Source organism: Gadus macrocephalus, chromosome 2 (genome assembly GCF_031168955.1).
Source record: "Gadus macrocephalus chromosome 2, ASM3116895v1".
In the NCBI taxonomy this organism is placed as follows: domain Eukaryota; kingdom Metazoa; phylum Chordata; class Actinopteri; order Gadiformes; family Gadidae; genus Gadus; species Gadus macrocephalus.
Genome location: NC_082383.1, coordinates 19,836,467 through 19,864,457, shown reverse-complemented (window position 1 = coordinate 19,864,457; position 27,991 = coordinate 19,836,467). Strand labels below are relative to the sequence as shown.

Here is a 27,991-nt window from a genome sequence, read left to right as displayed (position 1 = left end):
GTCATGACAGAGGGACTTGGTGTCTTTATTCACGCTTGAAAGAAGAACATATATTATTTTTTTTGAAAGGGAATAAGCTGATGAAGCTGACAAATTCAGCAAATTCAACTGTGCACTCCAGGCTATGCCAACTGTTCTCACAGCCTACACCCTTGCCCTAACTTTAGGAGCTTCCAGCAATGTGTGAACTCATTTTCCACGTTGAAAAACGTCTCCTCAGAGCATCGGCGCGGTATGCTGCACAGACGAAAAGGACCTAACTCACAAGTTTACGTCTGAGTGGAAGGATATGTTGATGAGGAGGTTCTAATGCAATGCTCAGCACTTTACATATTTGTACTACTATTTTAAGGCATACTATTTTTTTACTATTTTTCTTTTTTTAGGCATACAATGGCACTAAGTTAACGGTATAGTGTATGACGACATGAATGTAGTGAGTGAAAGAAATGTTGAATGTATTTTATTTATTTATTTACTATTTATTATGTTACCTTTTTAAATGAGACCAGTACGTGAGTGCACTGAATTTCGTTGTACTTCTGTCCAATGACAAATAAATATATCCTATCCTATCCCAATGGCAATGCATATCTCTCTGTTAACTGCTTTTACACCTAATATGTTGTATAGTCCAGTGTTTTATGGATATATATTCATAGCATTGCTTCTATGTAATGTATTGCTTTAAATGATGAGGAATGATGTGATGTTGTAGGCTATAGCTATAGGGTCATATTGCTGTTGGTTATGTTTAACGTGATGATTATGTGCTGCGCGAATAGAGGAAATATACATACTCTAGGCTAATAATAATTGTGCCCCCCTATGCATTTGATATGCCCCCCTTAAGACTCAGGTCTGGCGACGGGTCTGATACTCGTATCCATGGTCTTTTAGTTTGGACATTAGTTTGTCCTTGTCCTTAACCTTTTTCTTGCCGAAACCCACCCAAACCAACCAACCCAGTCCTAACATTACTAAACCTGGAACTCCAGCTGCAGCTAAAGCTACAGGGATCAACACCAAATGGATTGCTCCAATAACTGCCTGCGATGCAGAAGACACACACGCACGCACGCACGCACGCACGCACGCACGCACACACACACACACACACACACACACACACACACACACACACACACACACACACACACACACACACACACACACACACACACACACACACACACACACACACACACACACACACACACACAAAAACAAATTATTGTGATGATGTTTACATGAGTATATATATATACGCTGTTGTCCACAATAACAGGAAGGATAGACTGCTCTGTAGTAATAAGGGAGTTATTGTGAGATAAGTAGACCACAGATAAATACTCTATTTTATAAATGAATAAGTAGCCCTCCCCTGTAGCTACCACAGTACACACATATCTCTCCAGGAAGACTCACCTGTTTAGATTGACTTATGCCGTAGCGCAACTCTTTAGCGAAGTGTTCACAGTTATTCAACAATAAATTGTACAGCGGCTCGGAGCCCACCAGCTGGAGAGCTTCTTCCACGATGGTCTCGGCGTCCCGGGGTTGGCGCTCACGGTCCATTGAATTGTTGATTCCCCAATTGAAATCTCCAACAACAGCTTTCAGTTTTTCGTACTTCACCAGAGCTTTTGTAATTGACATAGCCCCGCTGCTGCTGCCACTGCTGCTGCTGATTGTTGCACTGGATCCTTTAGAGTAAAATTAAGGCCTATCCATTACAATGTCTTTTATATGTATTAAAGAGTTCAATTCACTTTCAGACCCATACATTGATTTCTTGAAGTAGGATATGTTTAAGTCATGAGACGATGTCAGCAGGCCCTGTGTTTAGTTCGTATTTTAAGAAATGGCGTGTGTTGTTAGGCCTACTTACCATTTGGTGTTGTCAGGTGAACAACAAAGTCATCCCCAACGTATACAGCCCAATGATTGATTACACCACGAAAGATTTCTATCAGGTCCCCAGGTTGTAGCTTCTTATCACAAACCATCATCTGGTCCAGAGGTGGGAACTTTGGAATTACTTTCTAATTAAACATAAGAGACATTATTTAGTCTACTTCAGTCATAAAACCTATGGTAAGGCAGAGCATTACAAATGACATTCAACAGTATGGACATAGACTCACCACGGGAAACATCTTGATGCAAATTTTCCTTTAAAAAATGTACTTAGGAATTAACAACAGAAATCATAGAGGGTTGAATATTAAAATGAGGTTATCATAATAATCACGAACATTAGCCAATAGCAAATCACATTTTAGGCTATTTAAATGGTGTCTTAGCCTTCAATAGGCCAGCTGTGACGACTAGGCCTACACATCGAGGTGTTTTAATCAAGCTACCAGATGACAGTTGCATTTTGATCAACCCTTTCTCGTCAAAATTACGTTCCCAGAGAACTATTCGGCATTCTCAATTACGTTTGTCATAAAACGTATTTTGTCCGCGATTACGTTTTATTGAACGTATTGCAAATACGTTCGTCCTCAGCCTATTTTTTGCCATTTATTAACCTCTAGGATTATGTTTGGTTGAAACGTATCCCAGATAGGTTAAATGTCAACGTATAGCACATTATTGTCATTAAGGCATATCTCCCTTTCAGGGAACGTTTCATTTAACGTATTTTGTCTGAAAAACGTATCTTGGCTGTGGATACGTGTTATTGAACATATCGCAAATACGTTCGTTGTCAACCTATTTTTTGCCATTCATTTACCTCTAGGATTATGTTTGGTTGAAACGCATTCCAAATATGTTAAATGTCAACGTATAGCACATTATTGTCATTAAGGCATATTTCCCTTTCGGGAAACGTTTAATTTAACGTTATTTTGTCCCTGATTACGTCTTATTGAACATATTGCAAATAGGTTCGTTCTCAACATTTTTGTTGTTATTTATTTAAGCTACCTCTTGGATTACAGGCTACATTTAATTGAAACGTATCCTTAATAGGCTACGTTAAATTTCGATAACACATTATTGTCAGCATATAGGCATAGGTCTACCTCTCGGGGAAGCGTACGTTTGATTGTAATGTTAATAGTCCAACGTTATATCAACATGTCACAAGAGGAGAAATTAGCTGCTGACGGGGTAACTGTAGGAGCGGGGGTTGCTTTGTTGATTTCTTTATCTAGGGCTATAGCTGTGGTCAAAGCGGGAAGTGTGCGTTGTCTGGGCGGCTGCCTGAACTGAGCTGCAGGAAATTATGTTCACACGTTTCTTCATTCATTCATGAAGGCTATAGAGTGGCGAAGTCACGCCCCTTCCGGTAGGGCTCATGGGACCTATGAGATCGAAAAATATGAATGGGTGTCAATGGAGAGAAAATAATTATTTTCTGGTCCCGGTCTTTATATGCCCTGGATTACACATATGTTGTTTGTGGATTTAAAGGATAATTTTTCATGCAAAGAGTTCAACCGTTTATTGTGCAATTGTTCAGATAAAGGCTGTAGAGAAAACACAACGAGAAAGACTACACGGCTCGTATGTGACGTCACGCTCCCTGCGACTGGCGTGGAGAAGACCGACAATCTTCCCATCGGCATAACTGAAACTCTGCACGTGCCCCGATTTATAATGGTTTTCACCTCTTTCGATGCTTTTATCCTCCCCTTGGAAAAAGCGGTGAAGTGGGGCAGAGAGATCGCCATCTCTGTGCCGAGTTCCAAGGGCGGGTGTGGTGACGTATATCATATGCGTCGAGAGCAGCGAAGAGCTGTAGTTCACAAAGCGGCCTCACATAAAACCTAAAATTATCAAACTTCTTCACGAACATTTTTAGTTTTCTTTGCATGAAAAATTATCCTTTAAATCCACAAACAACATATGTGTAATCCAGGGCATATAAAGACTGGGACCAGAAAATAATTATTTTCTCTCCATTGACACCCATTCATATTTTTCGATCTCATAGGTCCCATGAGCCCTACCGGAAGGGGCGTGACTTCGCCACTCTATACCGGTGAACGGTGACGTCAGACTCACGCCCACCTACAAACCAATCAATGTCCAGTATCAGCCTGTCCTCTCGGAAAATACGACCACGTTGGTTTGTTCCGCCACAGATTACGACCCATTGGAATTTATCCAAAACGAGCGAACGAGGCCCTCTACATGTGCGGGCAACCCTTTCTCATCAAAATTACGTTCCCAGAGAACTATTCGGCATTCTCAATTACGTTTGTCTAAAAAACGTATTTTGTCCGTGATTACGTTTTATTGAACATATTGTAATGACCTCGCAGGTGACATAACGATGTTGAGTCATTAGTAATTGAAGGAACTTTTAATGGACCAAAACCAGGTCACTGAAACCCGTAACCAACGGCAGAAATCCCACCCAAAACAAACCCCGGTTACCCCGGCAACCCCCAACACGGTCTCACTCACGTGCAGGCCCCCACCCTCGTGTTCTTCCAAGGCCCTCCCCCAGCTGACCTAATGATTCGCCCTCACACTGATTGACAAGAAGAACATTACAATACATGCACACACAGAACAACTGGCATAACGGACAACGAAATACAATGCAACACATAACACAAAAACAATTTAATTGTCCCAGGGTCGCTACAATATCGTAAATACGAATTCGTTCTCAGCCTATTTTTGCCATTTATTTACCGTGTTACTATGGCAGAATAAAGAATAAATTCATGCATTATCATTCAACTTGAACATGTGTTTTTACAGTATAGAGTGGTGGAGAGGGATGACGTATGTTGGCAAACCCGGAAGTGAGCGTCGCCCTCGGTTCCCTTGACAAAAAGCCAACGGGTTTTCCATTGGATTTTGGATTATTGCAGAAAAATCCTCAACTCCTCAAAAACGGAAAATAAATAAATCAATAAAAATAACCGTGCTCCAAAGAACGAAGTGTAAACCAATGCATTCTGAATGGGAGTGTTTTTCCATGCTACACAACGAAATGTAAACCCATGCAAATAAAGACTTCATGGTCATAATAATAATTTAAATATCATTAATCTACTACTGAGTGTGTAGGGAGGTATTCTATTTTTTTCAACGGGGCTGAATCCAGTCACTTGACCGTCATGGTTGCTATGGTGGTTGCTATCGACCGCCCCCTCTAATAACTCTAAAAACCATGCGGCAAAGGAGCTGCCGTCAATTGGGTTGTTTTTGTCGTAAACTAGGGTCCGATGGTTGAAAAATAGACAGATATTCCAAGGTATCCTTAAAAGGCAGCTTGGATGTGTTTATTTTCTGCAGTTTAGACTTCTTCTATAACTAATTTTTTAAAGCAAAACACCAAGCTCATTGATTTAACGAGGGAGGGTTATTTGAAACAATTTATTCAATAAATATTTGTGAGAGGTCATTCCTTCTCCTGATTTTACTTCCTATTTATGTCTAGGGTAAACCCCTACTGTCCACAAGCATCCCCCCCCTCCCCATATGGATTTGGAGAATTGTTGCCACGTCCCAGTGGTGGAGGTATATATATGAAAGAGGGCATTCAATTATAGCCTACTACAATGATCAATTAGGAGGCCGAAGCCCTAAAGGAAGTGATGCAATAGGTGACTGAGTCGACAACATTTAAGTAAGCTGTATAGCGTCTCTTATATATCAAAGGGGGTCTCAAAGGACCAACCCAGTCGCCAAGAAAATACATCCACGGTGTACGTTTCCATGAACACTGGATACGTAGCATTTCAACGTAAAAGATAGCGTGTTATACCTACAGTATCCACGTGTGCCGCTGTGGAGGCGGGTTTCGGGGTTTGGGTTTCACGGCTTTCGCGGCAAATTGTGGACACAATTGTTTGGGGGGGGGGGGGAGACTGTTGTTGACCGGGGAGGGGGGGGGGGGAAGACACGTTTGTTGAGGGGGGGGGGGGGGGGGGGACACACGATTGTAGGGGTGTGGGGGGGGGGAGACACGTTAGTTGAAGGGGAGGGGGGGGGGGGACACACGTTTGTTGAGGGGGGGGGAGACACGTTTGTAGGGGGGGGGCACGCTCGACAACGAGAGTTGGTTTTTATTGAACGGCCGACAACGAGAGTTGGTTTTTATTGAACGAGACTTCAACACGGAACAGCTGCACGAAACGATGGTCACGTCACTCTCGGTGACGGTGTCGACAATAATGAACACACGAACAATGTTAATAGAACAACACACAACCACATAACATCCCGAACCCATTAACCCCACTTAATCCTAACAACAAAACAAGTTAACAAAAGCCCCATTTGTCAACTGAGAACCCCAATTCCCAGAATCCCCCGCGGCTCCGGAACACGGCGTAGCTCATATTAATCTTTATTATCTGAATGGGAAATGCAATATTTTAGGACAGATACACCATTAAACGCGTTTCTAATGACATTTCTAGCGAGAAATGTACATTTTCCTTACATAATCTTCAGTCAGTGAATGTGTATGATCTTTATTAATCTTTATTATCTGAATGGGAAATGCAATATTTTAGGACCGATTCACCGTTAAACGTGTTTCTAATAACATTTCTAGCGAGAAATATACTTTTTACTTGCATAATCTTCAGTCAGTGATTGTGTCTGATCTTTAGTTTTATAGTTATTAGGATTTGATCGGCTCGCTCGCATGTTTCAACGACGTCAGGTTGCTTTCGCTAAACTAGCAGCTCACGTGCTTCCTGCGTTTGTGTTATTAAACTGTTACTTTATGTAACTTTTAATGATATCATCTTGTTAGAAACACGTATATCTGCCCAGTCGCCAAAAGCATACCTACGTTGACAGTGTACGTTTCGTGAACACTGGATTACGTCGCATTTCAACATAAAATAGCGTGTTATACACACACACACACGCACACGCACAGACACACACACACACAAGCACACACAAGCACACACACGCACGCACAGACACACAGACACAGACACACACACACACACACACACACACTCACACACGCACACGGTGCATTTCGCTGCTAAAACAACAACAAAAAAATATTCCCTCAAATAGTATTACTTTCAAAACGTTGGCCAAAATGGCCAATAATATCATTTTTTATTTGGGATGCTTCTAGGACATTTTGGGTGGATTTTGAACGGTATGTGGGGGGCACGTTTTTTGCAGGACCTGGCAACCCTGCGCTGTTGCCCGAGATCTGGATCCACCCCGGCGTGGTGCCGTCTCCTTTTGACCTTTTGACCCCAGACTTCTGGGGGAATAGCTGAATCAATTCATTAGTCAATCAGAAGCATGTAAATATCTTCACGGTGGCATAAGAGGACGAACAAGGTGTCCTTCAACATCTACGCTTCCAGGCGATTGCAACGGTGCCACACATGAGCATATTCGAACATGTTTAATGGTAGTAATTAGCTGTCGAAATTGGAGGCCTTAATCAATACTGAGCAGCTATTGATTTGCTTCCCGATAAAGATTTGTCACAAATGACATGTTATTTAGCATCTACACGTTGAGCTGAGTCCAATGACACCAAGAACGACACTCTAGCTAATGGTAACATGTATTTTACATGGTACACCTAGGTCTAGGACATGATCTCGGTGTAGCAAGAGGCCGAGCTTGATCTCATTGGACTCAGATTAACGTGTAGATGCTAATTAACATGTAATTTGTCAAAAATCTCCATCGGGAAGCAAATCTATAGCCGGTCATTATTGATAAAGGCCTCCAAAATCGACAGCTAATTACTACCCCGAAACATATTCAAATATGATCATGTGTGGCACTGTTGCAATCGTCTCGAAACGTAGATGTCAAAGGACACCTTGTTTGCTCTGTTGCACCACCGGGAAGATATTTTCATACTTCTAATGGATTGATTCATATTTGAAGGTTCTCGGAGTGAGACTTTAAGTGGCTGCAGCAGAAGTGTTGAGACGAAAGATGATATCAAGAGATTTATAGAATATTCCCATTCACATTATGATTCTTCGTCGTAACATCCGACCAAACATCCTTTACATTCACAGAGCGAAGATTATGAAAGTCCAGGCTCAGCAAGTGCTCCATCTCGTTGCACCTGCACCCAGCGGCTCGCTTGCAAGATTTTGGCCTGAAGTTCTTCCCAGACCTATACCCTAACAGTCCAATATGCATATCTGAGAATCAGGCCTCTCTTCAATAATGACAAAATGTAATGAGAGAAATACAGATTCACTTTTTGTTATCTCATAAGCGGCGTGGTGCCGGCTCCTTTTGACCTTTTGACCCCAGACTTCAAAGAGGTGGCCACAGGTCAGCGCTGTCTACACACATTAAGCCACAAATGTACACCTCCATCCCGCAAAAAATGGGGCCTAGAAACTAACCTCTGTCTTATGTACATTGACTGTACTGTTGGAGGTCACGCCCCTTTTCCAGCCTTTTCGAGATAGCTAGGGATGCTAAAATATTTACACACATTTCCCGGGGCCCCGTGAACGAGTTCTAGCCCTTAGAGAAAAAAAGTTTTCCCAAATGGAGTGTCATTTGGACAAAGCCCCTCAGAAGTGTAGCCTGCAAGACCTAATGGTTCAGAATGTGGTGGAAAAACAGTTTTTGAGATAGGAAGGTCCTACCGCCCTGAAATTTTAATACCTTATTCTAGGGCCTAACTGGGACTTCCGCACCGAAACTTGGCCCGGTCGGACCCCGAGGGCAGGAAGGGGGGGCCTGCCCTCGGGGTCTGACCGGGCCAAGTTTCGGGCAGGAAGGGCCCCCCCTTCCTGCCCTCGGGGTCCGACCGGGCCAAGTTTCGGTGCGGAAGTCCCAGTTAGGCCCTAGAATAAGGTATTAAAATTTCAGGGCGGTAGGACCTTCCTATCTCAAAAACAGTTTTTCCACCACATTCTGAACCATTAGGTCTTGCAGGCTACACTTCTGAGGGGCTTTGTCCAAATGACACTCCATTTGGGAAAACTTTTTTTCTCTAAGGGCTAGAACTCCAAATCTCGGATATGTCGTTCACGGGGCCCCGGGAAATGTGTGTAAACATTTTAGCATCCCTAGCTATCTCGAAAAGGTCGGCAAAGGGGCGTGACCTCCAACAGTACAGTAAATGTACATAAGACAGAGGTTAGTTTCTAGTCGCCATTTTTTGTGGGATGGAGGTGTACATTCGTGGCTAAAGGTGTGTAGACACAGCTGGCCTGTGGCCACGTTTTTGAAGTCGGGGGTCAAAAGGTCAAAAGGAGCCGGCACCACGCCGCTTATTAGATAACAAAAAAAAAAAAGTTAATGTGTGTTTCTCTCATAACTTTTTGTCATTATTAAAGAGAGGCCTGATTCTCAGATATGCATGTTGGATGGCTAGGGTGTAGGTCTGGGAAGAACTTCAGGCCAAAATCTTGCAAGCGAGCCGCTGGGTGAGTTGCAACGAGATGGAGCACTTGCTGAGTCATTTCCTGTAGTGCTGGAGCCACAGGTTGAAGCGTATGCGTCCTTTGAGACCCCCTTTGATATATAAGAGACGCTATACAGCTTACTTAAATGTTGTCGACTCAGTCACCTATTGCATCACTTCCTTTAGGGCTTCGGCCTCCTAATTGATCATTGTAGTAGGCTATAATTGAATGCCCTCTTTCATATATATACCTCCACCACTGGGACGTGGCAACAATTCTCCAAATCCATATGGGGAGGGGGGGATGCTTGTGGACAGTAGGGGTTTACCCTAGACATAAATAGGAAGTAAAATCAGGAGAAGGAATGACCTCTCACAAATATTTATTGAATAAATTGTTTCAAATAACCCTCCCTCGTTAAATCAATGAGCTTGGTGTTTTGCTTTCAAAAAAAAGTTATAGAAGAAGTCTAAACTGCAGAAAATAAACACATCCAAGCTGCCTTTTAAGGATACCTTGGAATAACTGTCTATTTTTCAACCATCGGACCCTAGTTTACGACAAAAACAACCCAATTGACGGCACCTCCTTTGCCGCATGGTTTTTAGAGTTATTAGAGGGGGCGGTCGATAGCAACCACCATAGCAACCATGACGGTCAAGTGACTGGATTCAGCCCCGTTGAAAAAGATAGAATACCTCCCTACACACTCAGTAGTAGATTAATGATATTTAAATTATTATTATGACCATGAAGTCTTTATTTGCATGGGTTTACATTTCGTTGTGTAGCATGGAAAAATCGGAGAAACACTCCCATTCAGAATGCATTGGTTTACACTTCGTTCTTTGGAGCACGGTTATTTTTATTGATTTATTTATTTTCCGTTTTTGAGGAGTTGAGGATTTTTCTGCAATAATCCAAAATCCAATGGAAAACCCGTTGGCTTTTTGTCAAGGGAACCGAGGGCGACGCTCACTTCCGGGTTTGCCAACATACGTCATCCCTCTCCACCACTCTATCAACACATTCTCACTCCGAGCGCGTCGATTTCTGACGAACGGTCAGTGACTTTTGCTTCAGTTTCTGACGCAAAAGGGTACCCTTGCGCTGCTTTTTTAGACGCATGGGGTTTTCAACTAGTTACAATGTAACCCTTTGACGGGGGACCCGATGGCTGCACATAGAGACGCTATGAGCATTCATATCCCATTGGCTAACGGAGGACCTTGCGCTTCTTTTTTCGACGCAGGGGGTTTTCCACTCATTGCAATGTAATCCCTCCACGGCAATATATGAAGCTATGAGCATTCATTCCATTGGCTAACGGAAGAGCCGATGGCTGCACATAGAGACGCTATATGAGCATTCATCCCATTGGCTAACGGAGGACCTTGTGCTTCTTTTTTCGACGCAGGGTTTTTTCCAATCATTACAATGTAATCCCTCCACGGCAATATATGAAGCTATAAGCATTCATCCCATTGGCTAACGGAAGAGCCGATGGCTGCACAATAACGGCGATTTTACAGTGACATCTGTGACATTCCTCAACACAACTACACCAACGTGTCCTTGTTAATTACACAACATGTATGGGTTAAGGCTCTGGGCAGGGCCGCTGACAGGTTTGGCTGGGCCCGGGACAAAATTCTCTCAATGGGCCCCCCCCCCCCAAAAAAAAACACACACACCTCTACTTTCTCAGTCCCTACCCTACCCTTAAATGACGGAAATTCAAAAAAATACTCATTACTCAACAAACAATTTATTTGAACATTTTAACATTAACTTTGTGTGCAACTATTTAGGTGCGAAATGCCATGCGCCAGACTTTTGTGGTGGCAAAGTCATCAATGAGGTCATTGAAGTCCAGCTTCTTTGCAAGCTTGTGCTCTATGGAAAGCATTGCCAGCCCGTTGAGCCTCTCCTGTGACATCTTTGAGCGCAAGTAGTTTTTTATTAGCTTCAATTTGCTGAAGGCTCGCTCACTTCCAGCCAATAGTCACACAGGCTTGGACAGGTAGATCCTGAGCAAAATGCAGAGGTCCCCATAAATGCTCTGAAGCCCCATTTCGTATAATTTAACACAGAAAAGAATAGACTGATCAACTTGGCTAACTCTATCCCAAAGACTACAAAAGTTAAAAAATCTAAGGTTTTTTTTTTTGTTCCCAAAATTGTCAAACGCCGAAACACAACCACAGAATTCCCTTGTGCAGCTCCCAAACACATGACGTCGGGATGACAAGCCCATTTATTACGGATAAACCAAAAGGATTATTTACAACTTTAATTGGATAGGCTATGGATATGGACTGAGTGAAGTTATGGCTTTCAGAATCATACCACAATAAAACTCACGCTATTGTATTCACTTAGAGCTCATTAACTGCACATTTCATTGACCATTTTTCACTTGACCAAGGGGAATCATGTCAAGGGTACTTTTATTTATCGCCAGACCCGCGTTTATGTCCGCTGAACTTCCAGAGAATGTTTGGGGAACAAGGCGGAGCCCATTCATCTGGCGAGTTTCAAGTTAACGGCAATCAGAAACTAAGTTACAGGCTACCCCAAAACGTCACGTTTATAACCCATTCGTTACATCCAACTCTATCTAAATGGCAATTTCACATGTTGCCATGCCACTGGCTTATTTTAAACCATGAGCCGCGTTACACTGGCTGTAATTCAGCTGACTGGGAATGATTCTCAAATCAATTCAGCCTGATTGGAGTGCGCAGCGCGTGCCTGCCTGAAACATTTGATTTGGACATGGGCCTATTTGCGGGGTAATGTGCATATTCTAAGATTCAATTAGATATAGGCGTATGAAACACAGTGTAATAAAGCCGTTGTGGTCATCAAATTATTCAATGCCCCCTGTCTGTCTGATATTGATCTCCGTGTGACTTGCTCATGTGGTGCTGCGCTAATATGTTTGACACGCCGCCTGTGCCTGTGTTACTTGACGACGGGGCTGGAAAAAGTTGGCCGTGTCTTACCTGGCTGTGCTGCACAGCTGCCTTTACTGGTACCTGCAGCATCACCTGAGTCTTTTCTGAAATATTTATAAAGAGATCCCCTCAGGCTTTCGGCTTCTTCCTCTCTTTTTCGCCTTTCTTTTTTTTTCAGGGCTCCTGACTCGCGCACTGACCACTTATGGAATGATGTCGTCTTTTTTCTTCTCCAAAGACCAAACCATTTTGCCATAGGGGTGATAGGGGGTTATTGGCCGTTTTATCAAGGGCAATGAAGGCAAACAATCTAGGAGTCATTAATTGAATGCAAATAAAGCACTTTTCTTCTCTAAATCAACACATTTTGAAATATACATACAATAATTAATCCCAACTTCATGGGGGTCCAGTTATGGGCCCCCCCATTCCAGGGCCAGTCCAGGGCCCGGGACAACGTACCCGTTTGTCCCCCCCTGTCGGCGGGCCTGGCTCTGGGCATCAGTTGTCCTGTTTGGTGCTTTGATTGAGAGAAACAATCGTTTTTTTGATCAGTGTTGGGTAGCCGAGCGTTGGGTTCCGTTGGGTTCCGAGCGCGTCGATTTCTGACGAACGGTCAGTGACTTTTGCTTCAGTTTCTGACGCAAAAGGGTACCCATGCGCTGCTTTTTTAGACGCATGGGGTTTTCAACTAGTTACAATAACCCTTTGACGGGGGACCCGATGGCTGCTGAAAACCCCATGCGTCGAAAAAAGCAGCGCAAGGGTACCCTTTTGCGTCAGAAACTGAAGCAAAAGTCACTGACCGTTCGTCAGAAATCGACGCGCTCGGAGTGGCTTCCGTTTCTGACGCTGAGGTCGTTGCTATAGAGGCCACGTCCGTGCGCTTTTTTTGACAACTGACAGAGCAACCCTTTCTCATCAAAATTACGTTCCCAGAGAACTATTCGGCATTCTCAATTACGTTTGTCTAAAAAACGTATTTTGTCCGTGATTACGTTTTATTGAACATATTGTAATGACCTCGCCGGTGACATAACGATGTCGAGTCATTAGTAATTGAAGGAACTTTTAATGAACCAAAACCAGGTCACTGAAACCCGTAACCAACGGCAGAAATCCCACCCAAAACAAACCCCTGTTACCCCGGCAACCCCCAACACGGTCTCACTCATGTGCAGGCCCCCACCCTCGTGTTCTTCCAAGGCCCTCCCCCAGCTGACCTAATGATTCGTCCCCACACTGATTGACAAGAAGAACATTACAATACATGCACACAGAACAACTGGCATAACGGACAACGAAATACAATGCAACACATAACACACAAACTATTTAACTGTCCCAGGGTCGCTACAATATCGTAAATACGAATTCGTTCTCAGCCTATTTTTGCCATTTATTTACCGTGTTACTATGGCAGAATAAAGAATAAATTAATGCATTATCATTCATCTTGAACATGTTTTTTTTACAGTATAGAGTGGTGGAGAGGGATGACGTATGTTGGCAAACCCGGAAGTGAGCGTCGCCCTCGGTTCCCTTGACAAAAAGCCAACGGGTTTTCCATTGGATTTTGGATTATTGCAGAAAAATCCTCAACTCCTCAAAAACGGAAAATAAATAAATAAATAAAAATAACCATGCTCCAAAGAACGAAGTGTAAACCAATGCATTCTGAATGGGAGTGTTTCTCCGATTTTTCCATGCTACACAACGAAATGTAAACCCATGCAAATAAAGACTTCATGGTCATAATAATTTGAATATCATTAATCTACTACTGAGTGTGTAGGGAGGTAGGCTATTCTATTTTTTTCAACGGGGCTGAATCCAGTCACTTGACCGTCATGGTTGCTATGGTGGTTGCTATCGACCGCCCCCTCTAATACTCGTGGCTCACGCGGCAAAGGAGCTGCCGTAAATTGGGTTGTTTTTGTCGTAAACTAGGGTCCGATGGTTGAAAAATAGACAGATATTCCAAGGTATCCTTAAAAGGCCGCTTGGATGTGTTTATTTTCTGCAGTTTAGACTTTTTCTATAACTAATTTTTGAAAGCAAAACACCAAGCTCATTGATTTAACGAGGGAGGGTTATTTGAAACAATTTATTGAATAAATATTTGTGAGAGGTCATTCCTTCTCCTGATTTTACTTCCTATTTATGTCTAGGGTAAACCCCTACTGTCCACAAGCATCCCCCCCCTCCCCATATGGATTTGGATAATTGTTGCCACGTCCCAGTGGTGGAGGTATCATATATATATGAAAGAGGGCATTCAATTATAGCTTACAATGATCAATTAGGAGGCCGAAGCCTTAAAGGAAGTGATGCAATAGGTGACTGAGTCGACAACATTTAAGTAAGCTGTATATGTATAGGGTCTCTTATAGATCAAAGAGGGTCTCAAAGGACGCATACGCTTCAACCTGTGGCTCCAGCACTACAGGAAATGACTCAGCAAGTGCTCCATCTCGTTGCAACTCACGCAGCGGCTCGCTTGCAAGATTTTGGCCTGAAGTTCTTCCCAGACCTACACCGTAGCCATCCAACATGCATATCTGAGAATCAGGCCTCTCTTTAATAATGACAAAAAGTTATGAGAGAAACACACATTAACTTTTTGTTATCTCATAAGCGGCGTGGTGCCGGCTCCTTTTGACCTTTTGACCCCCGACTTCAAAAACGTGGCCACAGGCCAGCTGTGTCTACACACCTTTAGCCACAAATGTACACCTCCATCCCACAAAAAATGGGGACTAGAAACTAACCTCTGTCTTATGTACATTTACTGTACTGTTGGAGGTCACGCCCCTTTGCCGACCTTTTCGAGATAGCTAGGGATGCTAAAATGTTTATACACATTTCCCGGGGCCCCGTGAACGACATATCCGAGATTTGGAGTTCTAGCCCTTAGAGAAAAAAAGTTTTCCCAAATGGAGTATCATTTGGACAAAGCCCCTCAGAAGTGTAGCCTGCAAGACCTAATGGTTCAGAATGTGGTGGAAAAACAGTTTTTGAGATAGGAAGGTCCTACCGCCCTGAAATTTTAATACCTTATTCTAGGGCCTAACTGGGACCTCCGCACCGAAACTTGGCCCGTTCGGACCCCGAGGGCAGGAAGGGGGGGGCCTGCCCTCGGGGTCTGACCGGGCCAAGTTTCGGGCAGGAAGGGCCCCCCCTTCCTGCCCTCGGGGTCCGACCGGGCCAAGTTTCGGTGCTTCCTGGGATCAGTGAATGCAAACGCGAGTGATGAGTGGACAGTGCAACTTCTGCTGGGTGCAACTCCTGTTAAGTTTAAGATCGATACTGGGGCTGATGCTAGTGTAATGTGTGAAGAGACTTTCAATATGCTCATTCCAGAGAGAGAACTGAAGCAGACTAGTGTATTTTTGACCAGCCCAGGGGGTCAATTAGACTGTAAAGGACAATTTCAAGTTAACACCACATACAAGAAGAACTCATACTCATTCCCAGTGTATGTTATTAGAGGAAAGTCTGTCAACAACTTACTCAGTAGATCCACTGCAGCTGAGATGGGCCTCGTGAAACGGATCGAGGAGGTCCATGGTGCCTTTGGAGAGCATGGCACGCTCAAGACGGAGCCTGTGAGGATACAGCTCAAGGACAACGCCACCCCGTACGCGGTGCAGACTGCGCGCAGGGTCCCAATACCGCTGACGTCCAAGGTCAGGGAGGAGCTGCGCCGCATGGAGGGGTACGGCATCATAGAGGAGGTAACCCAGCCAACCGATTGGTGCGCCCCCATGGTGCCCGTGCTCAAAAAGAACGGAAAGGTTCGTATATGTGTGGATCTTAAGAAACTAAATGAACAGGTAAAGAGAGAGAGATTCATCTTACCTACACCAGAGGAGATTACAGCGGAGCTGTGTGGAGCAACGGTGTTCTCCAGCCTTGATGCAGCCTCTGGGTTCTTCCAGATTCCTCTGCACAGTGAGAGTAGCCTACTCACCACATTCATTACGCCATTTGGCAGGTACTGTTTCCGCCGCTTACCATTCGGGATAACGAGCGCCCCAGAAATTTTCCAAAGGAAAATGTTGGAGACACTTCAAGGCCTACAGGGCGTCTCAGTTTACATGGATGACATTATTGTGTATGGAAAGGACATGGAAGAGCACGACCTCCATCTCCAGAAGGTCCTGGAGAGAGTCAAGTCTGCTGGGCTCAAGCTCAATAAGGAAAAGTGTAAGCTCAGACAAGAGCAGCTCAACTTCCTGGGCCAGGTGGTCGATGCCACAGGCGTGCGGCCGGATCCAGCAAAGGTGCGAGCAATCCGGGAGCTCGCTGCACCAGAGAACGTCCACGAGCTCAAACGTATCCTGGGCATGGTGAACTATCTCGGTAAATATGTGCCGAACCTGTCCACAGTGGGCCAGCCACTGTACGAGCTGCTCCGGTCCAAGACAGCTTGGACCTGGGGTCCCGCACAACACACAGCTTTTGAGAAGCTAAAAGAGCTACTGATGACATCGCCAGTGTTAGTGTTTTATGACGTCAACAGACCCACCGCTGTCTCAGCTGATGCAAGCAGCTATGGGCTCGGTGGCGTGCTGTTGCAGCTCCATGGACAAAACTGGAAACCAGTCGCATACTGCTCAAGGAGGCTGACAGACGCAGAGACCAGATACGCGCAGATTGAGAAAGAGTGCCTGGCGAGTGTCTGGGCCTGTGAACGGTTTGAAAAATACCTCTACGGCCTGGAGAGTTTTGAACTTGTGACAGACCACAAGCCCCTGGTCCCACTAATGAACAGTAAAGACTTAGACAACGTTCCATTAAGGTGCCAGAGACTTCTTATGCGGCTCATGCGCTTTAAGCCAGTGGCTGCGTATGCGCCGGGGAAGACCCTTGTTGTGGCAGACACACTGTCACGGAGCCCTCTGAGCAACGCGGAGGACGGGAGAGACACACACTCTGAGGTTGAGTGCTACATTGCAGCAGTCATGGACAGCGTGCCAGCTACCCCACAGAAGATGAACAACATCAGAGCAGCTACTGCAGCTGATGAGAAGCTGCAGACAGTGATCAGGTACATTGGGTCCGGCTGGCCAGAACACGCATGCCAAGTACCAAGCAACATACGTGAGTACTTCTCTATGAGAGATGAACTTTCAGAGTATGGCGGGATGGTCGTGAGAGGAAGCCGCATCGTGATACCAGGGACGCTGAGGGCAGACATCCTTGAGAGAATCCACGACGGACATCAAGGGCTCTCAAAGTGTCGGGACAGGGCAAACGCCGCTGTCTGGTGGCCCGGCATCTCCTCACAACTGAAACACAAGGTGTTGTCATGTCAGTCCTGCTGTGAGTTGAGAAGAGCACAGCAGAAGGAGCCGTTGATCTCTACCCCGCTCCCCGACAGACCATGGCAGCGCATAGCTCTGGACCTATGCGAACATAATAAACAGAAATACTTAATCATCTCAGACTACTACTCGAGATACATCGAGATATTGCACATGAAAACAACAACAAGTGCTCATGTCTCTCTGAAGCTGAAAGCTATATGCGCCCGTTACGGCATTCCAGATGTGGTCGTCAGCGACAACGGGCCGCAGTTCACAAGCACAGAGTTTCAAGACCTCGCCCGTGAGCTTGACTTTGAACACGTCACCTCAAGCCCACACAACGCACAAGGCAACAGTCACGCAGAGAGGGCGGTGCAGACCGCAAAGCGACTATTGAAACAGAACGACCCTCTCATCGCACTCATGTGCTACAGGTCAACACCATGCAGCACAACTGGAGCCAGCCCAGCTGAACTACTAATGGGCCGGAAGATTCGAACGACACTGCCTACCCTCGAGAGAAACCTGCAGCCCTCATGGCCCGACAGGCAGCGCATCAGGCAGAAGGACGAGGCAGAGAAGAAGAAGCAAGCCTTCTACTACAACAGACGCCATGGGGCCAGACCCCTACCCCCACTTCAGCCTAGTGGTAACGTCCTCACCAAGCTGGACCACCAGAAATCCTGGACAGCTCCTGCAGTTGTGACCGCTGAGAGTGTCACGCCACGCTCTTACATCATCCAGACGCAGCAGGGGGCAAGACTCAGGCGCAACCGGCGCCACCTGCAGGAGATGCCTGCTCCACAGCCGCCTGGAGGCAAAGCACCTGTCTTACCTGTTTGCACGGACAATCCGGACATCAATCGACAGCAGGGGGACTCCAGTGTCAGCATGCATGCTGGTGCTGAAAATCTGTCACAGACCAGGTCTGGACGGATCTCTAAGCCAGTCATCAGACTGGACTTGTGAGTTAACATGTCCTCGCACTCATGGCCTTTGGGGGGGAAGAAGGGAAAAGAGTTCCAGGTGTGGTAACCTTTAAACCACATAAAAGAGTTCCAGGTGGTAAAGCCACATAAAAAGAAAAAAGAGTTCCATAGAATGTTATAAACTGATGTGTTTTAATATCAAAAGAGTTCAGGAATGCAAACTGTTATCTTATAGTGAAAAGTAATTTGATAATCGTTTGATAATCTAAAGGTTTATTGAATATAAGTACTACAGAAGATAGACCAAGGGTTGAATGTCGTTTATTGATATTTAATGAAGAATGACATTGTTTACATTTCACAGGATGTTTAATGTGGTCCTGCTTATTGCTACAGAATACCATTGTTCTTTACAGAATGTTTATCTGTTTACTTTATTGAGGAAAGTAGAACTAAAAAGGGGAGATGTCAGAGTATTAGAGTGTTTACGGTACTCTGCTTTACGGCTGTCGTAACGTAGCTGTTGATGTTTACTCTAGTGGGTGTTACGGCAGTGGGAGGGGCTTTCACGTGAGTCTTGATCCGGTATGCTGTGAACACAAGGGACTCTCTAAATCGACGCCACTTCGACCTGGGCGGGACTTACCGGGACTTTACGTCCTACGTCACTCGCTATGGGTGTGCATGTGTGCGCATAGCCGTCACTCGCGATGGGTGTGCATGTGAGAAAGGTTTTCGCTTGATGATAGCGACTATGGGTTGGTAATAACGGTTCTGATGATTTTTCTGATGGAAAAGTGGTCTTTTATTTCCATAATCTTTGTTCAGTGAACGCATAAATCCGTTTGTTAGTTAGCAGTTAAAAAAAATGCGATCTCTTTGTGTGCGCATAGCCGTCACTCGCGATGGGTGTGCATGTGAGAAAGGTTTTCGCTTTTAGCGTCTATGGGTTGGTAATAACGGTTCTGATGATAGCGTCTATGGGTTGGTAATAACGGTTCTGATGATTTTTCTGATGGAAAAGTGGTCTTTTATTTCCATAATCTTTGTTCAGTGAACGCATAAATCCGTTTGTTAGTTAGCAGTTAAAAAAAATGCGATCTCTTTGTTTACAGTTACCAACGACCAACGTTTAAAGACTGCTGATTGGGGGTTCGATTCCCAAGTGATGCAAGGTTTTTTCTTTCATTTTGGACTGCACACACATCGCGAGTGACAGATACTCGCACATTTCTAGTTTTTGCAACACAATATTTCTTACAATAACACAAAGTCCAAAGTTTTGATGACTCCAGTAGGAAACTTAAGATACCTAGAGAAATGCGTGAGTGCTCACAAATCATCAACAAGTCAGCAGTGTGGTACAGGGTGATCATTTCTGATATACAGTACAAAAGCTGAAACTATTAGCCAGGAGTGGGAAAGATGCAGACGCAGACGTGGGAAGCAATAAGACACACCAACACACAGTTGCCTGTTGCAAAATGGTTTAATATAAATATTTAGGGTTAGCTAGGGATTTTTTTGCCGAGCTCCGTGCAGGACAGCAGAAGAGCTGTGGCCCAGTGTCTCCTCCTCGCAATGTTCGATTAGGGGCGACAAGGGAGCTGTACAAATAAAACATGTAAAAGAGGACAGTAAATTATAATGAGCAGAAGGAACCCTGGAGTGGAAGGCAAGTATTAAGCATGCAGGGGGCAGGTATGGTGGAGAACAGAGTCATTGCCGTTTTGACATGTTTGCATTTTAACAAATATTATAAGCAATTATTATAAGCAAAAACATAACATACTGTACCTTGGGTCCATTTTCGTTTTCTGGACAGTTTTGATTTGTGCTTTCGAACTGGCAGTGCCCTAAGATCATGTTTTTTATACATAACAATGTCATCCAGTTTATTAAGAATCAGTCCATTCTCTCTCTTGCACAGTTGTTCAATTGTTTGTGTCATATTTTCCAGAGCTACAGTCATTTGTTGTAAAGTCTCCAAATCATCACACAAATACGAGTCATCCGTTAACTTCTTCAGTTTTTCTCTCATTGCAACCTGTGCCGATTTGATCCTTAATCTGTCTACCATGATTTCTCCTCTGCATCCACCATCCAGCATCCTCTCCCCTCCTCCATCCAGGATCCTCTCTCCTCCTCCTCCATCCAGCATCCTCTCCCCTCCTCCATCTAGCATCCTCTCTCCTCCTCCTCCATCTAGCATCCTCTCTCCTCCTCCATCCAGGATCCTCTCTCCTCCTCCTCCTCCCTCCAGGATCCTCTCTCCTCCTCCTCCTCCCTCCAGCATCCTCTCCCCTCCTCCATCCAGCATCCTCTCCCCTCCTCCATCCAGCATCCTCTCCCCTCCTCCATCCAGGATCCTCTCTCCTCCTCCTCCCTCCAGCATCCTCTCCCCTCCTCCATCTAGCATCCTCTCTCCTCCTCCTCCATCTAGCATCCTCTCCCCTCCTCCATCTAGCATCCTCTCTCCTCCTCCATCCAGGATCCTCTCTCCTCCTCCTCCCTCCAGCATCCTCTCCCCTCCTCCATCCAGCATCCTCTCCCCTCCTCCATCCAGGATCCTCTCTCCTCCTCCTCCATCCAGCATCCTCTCCCCTCCTCCATCCAGCATCCTCTCCCCTCCTCCATCCAGCATCCTCTCCCCTCCTCCATCCAGCATCCTCTCCCCTCCTCCATCCAGCATCCTCTCTCCTCCTCCTCCTCCATCCAGCATCCTCTCTCCTCCATCCAGCATCCTCTCTCCTCCTCCATCCTCGAAGGTATCGAGGGTAAGATATGGCGACATTGTGTACGTTGAAGGGAGAAAATCCCATGAGTAGTTGGTGAAATTAAAAATGGCAATCATGTGCTTGCATGGTAGGTAAGAATCTTGAAATGCACCACACTCACACAACGGCCCTCTAAGGTTGACGGAGTAAAAGAGGGGAGATTGCTCACTTCTGACTAGGCATGTACCATCACCTTTATCCACAACATCTTGAGCAGTGAAATGGGAAGCAGAACTGATGCTTCTCAAGCAGTGGAGGACCACATCTCTTGGTCGGTTTTTGAGGTGCTCTGGTACATCCTCATTGTAGCTCTTGTGGCTTGTGGATTGATTGTAATTCAGCCGCTCGTAGCCTTTCATTTTGTCAGGAATAAATTCTCGAACAACTGTTCCCAGTAGAGAAGAGAGAGTCCCAGTACCTGAGATTTTCAGGTAGAATGCCTTCAGATTTTTATTCATGGTTTCAACTCCATTGTTGGTGGTGACTGACACATTAAATGCCTCTGGCGCATAGGCTCTGCACCATTTCTGGAAAAAAACAAACAAAAAAAACAAACAGTGATGACAACAATTATATCAAATAATTACATACATAACAATTATATCTAATATTCACATACAGACTATACTGTCACTACACACATCCACTCTTCAAAACATATACACACATCCTAACACATATACACAAACACACACCACACTTACAGCAATTGAGCTAGACCCCCCCCCACACACACATTTAATCAATGACAATGTCTAACCTCTTTGATGGCAAGCCATCTCTGCTCAACATACGTCATCACTTGTTGATTGTCTTTATATAGGTAACTGTCCCTCAATGTCCCTAATGCTAACAAACAGCTCTCCTCTGTCCTGGCCCAAGCAATACTGCGTAGAAGTGTCAACAGGTCTCTCTGCTCCCTGTCGGCAAGCTTGTTTTTTCCTACAATCATAATAATTTGGTCATACAGGCAGTATTCACTGTTTCCGTTGCAAAAAACACACAAGATTCCAATACAATCTCTGCACGTTACTAGATCTCACCATCTTTAGTCCAGCGGAGCCAGGCCTGCTCTCTGTGGAATGCACATAGGTGTGTTACTGCAGTGGGGAACACTTGGGCGAGGGCCTGGATCTCTTGCTCACTGTAATCTGTCATGAAGTACTTTGGAGTCCACTGAGGATTCCATGTCTTCAAGATGTCCAGTGCTTCTGCAATGGACTTTGTAGTTTCACTCTCACATACAAACTCTGCTACAGGTTTGTAGCCAACATTGGTTCGAACAACCAAAAAAAACAGTGGCATGGAATATTTTGAGGTTTTGTATGTGGCATCCAAAAGAACCATTTCCCCATATCGCTGCAGGAGCCGTATTTGTTTGTGGTGCTGATGTATGAAAAGAAACTGATGCTCTAGATCTTCATCTCCTCCTTTTGTGCATTTCCTAAAGAAGAAACGATTGCCCTCATCTTCAACCTTCCATTCTGCCACTTTCTTTGCAAGATTCTCCTGATCCAGCGCAGAGTAACGACCAGCCACTAATGCCATGTGAATGTGATTCTGGATAGTTGTGTTCGATGGAAAATATGCTTCATCGTTGTTGTGCGGCCGCTGGAGATCCTCTCCACACAAGTCATTTAGCACATACTGCTTCAAGGCTCTCTTCACGAAAGCTATATTAGTTATCCCTTGTCCGACCATCACCTGAATTTGATTTTTTAGTTTTGGATGGATCGGTCTTGAAAAACAGGATCCTGCTCCAATTGTATGATTGTGAACTTCCAATAGAGGAATTTTTAGATGAATGAATGTAGAGGTTGGTGGGTTTTCTGAGTTTTGAAGTGCTATCTTAAGATTTCTCATAGTGTCTTCTTTATGGGACTTTGTGGCATCCCCTCTCACACTGAATGAGTCATATCTAAAAAGCAAAACAAACAAGCAAGCAAAAATTAATCTACCCCATGGTCTGATTGACAATATTGATCAATCAGATCACTTTCACTATTGATCGATTCACACTGGATTTCTCCTGCAAAGGAGACAGAGCGGTTGAAAAAAGCTTACCTCAGCACATGCCGAATGAAAAGTTTAGCTGGGCAGTCCAACTTCTTCCCATTTTGGACATGAAAACGTTTTTTTGTGTATACATGCTCTGCTGAACGTTTCTCCTAGACAAGATAAATAATGAGATTTTCAATACAATGTCGGTTTTCAAGTTGTACAAGTGCAAGACAAGTCAGGTGTAGATTTTGCATAGGCCTGCACCTATTAGACATCCATTAAAACTGAAGACATTGCAGCAAAAAATTATTAAATCCACAAAATGTTATGTAATTCTGTTTTTCATGTCATTTGAACAGTTGACCTGTGCCTGTCTGGACCCTCGAATCAGAGAAACTTTGGTCGGTGGACCCTGTAGACTTATAATTGAACACCGCTGATCTAAAGTAACAGGGGTGTGTGAGTGTGTGTTACTTTAGATCAGGGGTGTTCAATTATAAGTCTACAGGACCCACAGACCAAAGTTTCTCTGTCCAGACAGGAGGGTTTGTTTACTATACTGTTTACCAATGTACCTTTTCTTTTTTCTGTCGAGCTCTGCCATGCTGACAAGCAAGGACCATTCTTTTCTTTACATATAGAGGGGTGTCTTCATTGAAATCCTCCACCTGCCATAGATGCCTCTCTTTGGTGCCATCTTTTATGTGTTCAGACCTATAGTAGGATAATATGAAAGGGGCTTTTATAATTACCCAAACTTCATTAGGCTACATTAATATTTATTAGAATGAATATTTGCTTATTTGTTCTTCTCAATGTTAATGGAATTAAAAAAAAACATAAACACAACACAAACCATCCATCAAATGTCTTTTCCTTCATACATCACACTCTGGTCTTACACCTACCATTTGACAAACGATGTCAGTGTGGCCCTTGAGTGGACCTCCAGCAGACTCTCCAATTCTTTTTGAGTCTGGACAAATCCAGAAATGTATCCATTGCTTGTATTTATTATTTTAAAATACGACGGTACCCAGGGTGGATCTATAAGATGTTCGAGAAAAAGAGTAAAGATTAATGTTAATCTAATGATCTGGACAATTTCACCATTGACAGTGTTGACTTTTTGAAGTCAGTTAACCCTTTACCCGCCAAAAGTGTTTTCTTTATAGTCTAATGTTAGCTTAGTTCGTGTTGTTTCGTCATGTTAATCGCTAGTAATAGTAAGTCATTTGTAGAAATATAATGTTAGCTTAGTTCGTGTTGTTTCGTCATGTTAATCGCTAGTAATAGTAAGTCATTTGTAGAAATATAGCCTATCATCACAGACTGTAGGAATGTCACACACCCCCCATCGCGTTCGACACAACCGTTCGTGCACAGATCCCGGAGACAAACGGCTACGCGCACAGATCCCGGAGACAAACGGCTACGCGCACACATGCACTCCCAGCGAGTGACCCATAGCGAGTGACGTAGGACGTAAAGTCCCGGTAAGTCCCGCCCAGGTCGAAGTGGCGTCGATTTAGAGAGTCCCGTGAACACAAACCCGAGAGCTCCTGGATAAAGTCAGAAGTAACAACTTACCTGTGTCTGGACATTCCGTGTTTTATTACACTCTGGGAACGTAATTTTGATGAGAAAGGGTTGCTCTGTCAGTTGTCAAAAAAAGCGCACGGACGTGGCCTCTATAGCAACGACCTCAGCGTCAGAAACTGAAGCCACTCCGAGCGCGTCGATTTCTGACGAACGGTCAGAAAGCAAAAGTCACTGACCGTTCGTCAGAAATCGACGCGCTCGGAACCCAACGGAACCCAACGCTCGGCTACCCAACACTGATCAAAAAAACGATTGTTTCTCTCAATCAAAGCACCAAACAGGACAACTGATGCCCAGAGCCTTAACCCATACATGTTGTGTAATTAACAAGGACACGTTGGTGTAGTTGTGTTGAGGAATGTCACAGATGTCACTGTAAAATCGCCGTTATTGTGCAGCCATCGGCTCTTCCGTTAGCCAATGGGATGAATGCTTATAGCTTCATATATTGCCGTGGAGGGATTACATTGCAATGATTGGAAAAACCCCTGCATCGAAAAAAGAAGCACAAGGTCCTCCGTTAGCCAATGGGATGAATGCTCATATAGCGTCTCTATGTGCAGCCATCGGCTCTTCCGTTAGCCAATGGAATGAATGCTCATAGCTTCATATATTGCCGTGGAGGGATTACATTGCAATGAGTGGAAAACCCCCTGCGTCGAAAAAAGAAGCGCAAGGTCCTCCGTTAGCCAATGGGATATGAATGCTCATAGCGTCTCTATGTGCAGCCATCGGGTCCCCCGTCAAAGGGTTACATTGTAACTAGTTGAAAACCCCATGCGTCTAAAAAAGCAGCGCAAGGGTACCCTTTTGCGTCAGAAACTGAAGCAAAAGTCACTGACCGTTCGTCAGAAATCGACGCGCTCGGAGTGAGAATGTGTTGACTCTATACTGTAAAAACACATGTTCAAGTTGAATGATAATGCATGAATTTATTCTTTATTCTGCCATAGTAACACGGTAAATAAATGGCAAAAATAGGCTGAGAACGAATTCGTATTTACGATATTGTAGCGACCCTGGGACAATTAAATTGTTTTTGTGTTATGTGTTGCATTGTATTTCGTTGTCCGTTATGCCAGTTGTTCTGTGTGTGCATGTATTGTAATGTTCTTCTTGTCAATCAGTGTGAGGGCGAATCATTAGGTCAGCTGGGGGAGGGCCTTGGAAGAACACGAGGGTGGGGGCCTGCACGTGAGTGAGACCGTGTTGGGGGTTGCCGGGGTAACCGGGGTTTGTTTTGGGTGGGATTTCTGCCGTTGGTTACGGGTTTCAGTGACCTGGTTTTGGTCCATTAAAAGTTCCTTCAATTACTAATGACTCGACATCGTTATGTCACCTGCGAGGTCATTACAATATGTTCAATAAAACGTAATCACGGACAAAATACGTTTTTTAGACAAACGTAATTGAGAATGCCGAATAGTTCTCTGGGAACGTAATTTTGATGAGAAAGGGTTGCCCGCACATGTAGAGGGCCTCGTTCGCTCGTTTTGGATAAATTCCAATGGGTCGTAATCTGTGGCGGAACAAACCAACGTGGTCGTATTTTCCGAGAGGACAGGCTGATACTGGACATTGATTGGTTTGTAGGTGGGCGTGAGTCTGACGTCACCGTTCACCGGTATAGCCTTCATGAATGAATGAAGAAACGTGTGAACATAATTTCCTGCAGCTCAGTTCAGGCAGCCGCCCAGACAACGCACACTTCCCGCTTTGACCATAGCCCTAGATAAAGAAATCAACAAAGCAACCCCCGCTCCTACAGTTACCCCGTCAGCAGCTAATTTCTCCTCTTGTGACATGTTGATATAACGTTGGACTATTAACATTACAATCAAACGTATACGCTTCCCCGAGAGGTAGACCTATGCCTATATGCTGACAATAATGTGTTATCGAAATTTAACGTAGCCTATTAAGGATACGTTTCAATTAAATGTAGCCTGTAATCCAAGAGGTAGCTTAAATAAATAACAACAAAAATGTTGAGAACGAACCTATTTGCAATATGTTCAATAAGACGTAATCAGGGACAAAATAACGTTAAATTAAACGTTTCCCGAAAGGGAAATATGCCTTAATGACAATAATGTGCTATACGTTGACATTTAACATATTTGGAATGCGTTTCAACCAAACATAATCCTAGAGGTAAATGAATGGCAAAAAATAGGTTGACAACGAACGTATTTGCGATATGTTCAATAACACGTATCCACAGCCAAGATACGTTTTTCAGACAAAATACGTTAAATGAAACGTTCCCTGAAAGGGAGATATGCCTTAATGACAATAATGTGCTATACGTTGACATTTAACCTATCTGGGATACTAATCCTAGAGGTTAATAAATGGCAAAACAATAGGCTGACAACGAACGTATTTGTGATATGTTCAATAAAACGTATTCACGGCCAAGATAAATTTTTCAGACAAAATACGTTAAATGAAACGTTCCCTGAAAGGAAGATATGCCTTAATGACAATAATGTGCTATACGTTGACATTTAACCTATCTGGGATACGTTTCAACCAAACATAATCCTAGAGGTTAATGAATGGCAAAAAATAGGCTGAGGACGAACGTATTTGCAATACGTTCAATAAAACGTAATCGCGGACAAAATACGTTTTATGACAAACGTAATTGAGAATGCCGAATAGTTTTATGGGAACGTAATTTTGACGAGACAGGGTTGATTTTGATCTTATTTCTTTGAAAGAACATCACAAACAGCATCCTATATCTGAACTTAGATTGTAGGACTACATATTTAAAAAAAAAATTATCCTACCTCTAGGCTTGTCCGAGGAAGTGCCTTAAGTCAGTGATCTGCTTGATCCAAAGAGCAAATATATATCTGTGTAAAAAACCTTTCGGTTTCATTATGAGTCGTCATACAGGAAGCACATAGCTTTGAACCACCAAAGCCTACGAGTGTGCCTTCACTCATATTTTTACTGATTCAGTATTAATCCCGCAACACCAAGGTCCCGCAATCATCATTTATTTCAATAAATATGTTTTGGTTGTTTCCAGCACATTTAGGTCAATTC

At 44.1% G+C, this 27,991-nt stretch overlaps 2 protein-coding genes and 1 long non-coding RNA gene across 3 annotated transcripts; all 3 read right to left on the bottom strand.

The window, feature by feature from the left end:
• Positions 1 to 304: 304 nt before the first annotated feature.
• LOC132452219 (phospholipase A and acyltransferase 3-like) lies at positions 305 to 27,823 on the bottom strand. Its single transcript, XM_060044700.1, has 5 exons — positions 27,730 to 27,823; positions 2,148 to 2,189; positions 1,892 to 2,045; positions 1,429 to 1,706; positions 305 to 1,050 (listed from the first exon to the last, which is right to left on the bottom strand). Exons 2-5 carry the CDS (start codon positions 2,157 to 2,159, stop codon positions 856 to 858), a joined length of 639 nt encoding a protein of 212 aa, XP_059900683.1. The 5' UTR covers positions 2,160 to 2,189; positions 27,730 to 27,823; the 3' UTR covers positions 305 to 855.
• LOC132452159 (uncharacterized) lies at positions 20,022 to 20,773 on the bottom strand. The gene is made up of 2 exons (XR_009524252.1): positions 20,349 to 20,773; positions 20,022 to 20,158 (listed from the first exon to the last, which is right to left on the bottom strand). It is a non-coding gene; the product is annotated as an uncharacterized LOC132452159 (long non-coding RNA).
• Positions 21,267 to 24,746, bottom strand: LOC132452209 (uncharacterized). Its single transcript, XM_060044688.1, has 6 exons — positions 24,681 to 24,746; positions 24,238 to 24,376; positions 23,905 to 24,043; positions 23,393 to 23,496; positions 22,372 to 23,246; positions 21,267 to 21,855 (listed from the first exon to the last, which is right to left on the bottom strand). The coding sequence occupies exons 1-6, from the start codon at positions 24,685 to 24,687 to the stop codon at positions 21,821 to 21,823; spliced, it is 1,299 nt and encodes a 432-aa protein (XP_059900671.1). The 5' UTR covers positions 24,688 to 24,746; the 3' UTR covers positions 21,267 to 21,820.
• Positions 27,824 to 27,991: the final 168 nt, after the last annotated feature.

Excerpts from the sequence above, each read along its gene's own strand:
- LOC132452219 (XM_060044700.1), bottom strand. Across the intron at positions 1,707-1,891 it reads TCACCTGACAACACCAAATG|GATCCAGTGCAACAATCAGC; the intron begins GTAAGTAGGCCT and ends TTTACTCTAAAG. Across the intron at positions 1,051-1,428 it reads GCATAAGTCAATCTAAACAG|GCAGTTATTGGAGCAATCCA; the intron begins GTGAGTCTTCCT and ends TCTGCATCGCAG.
- LOC132452209 (XM_060044688.1), bottom strand. Across the intron at positions 23,497-23,904 it reads CTCGACAGAAAAAAGAAAAG|GAGAAACGTTCAGCAGAGCA; the intron begins GTACATTGGTAA and ends TATCTTGTCTAG. Across the intron at positions 21,856-22,371 it reads GCTCCGCTGGACTAAAGATG|AAATGGTGCAGAGCCTATGC; the intron begins GTGAGATCTAGT and ends GTTTTTTTCCAG.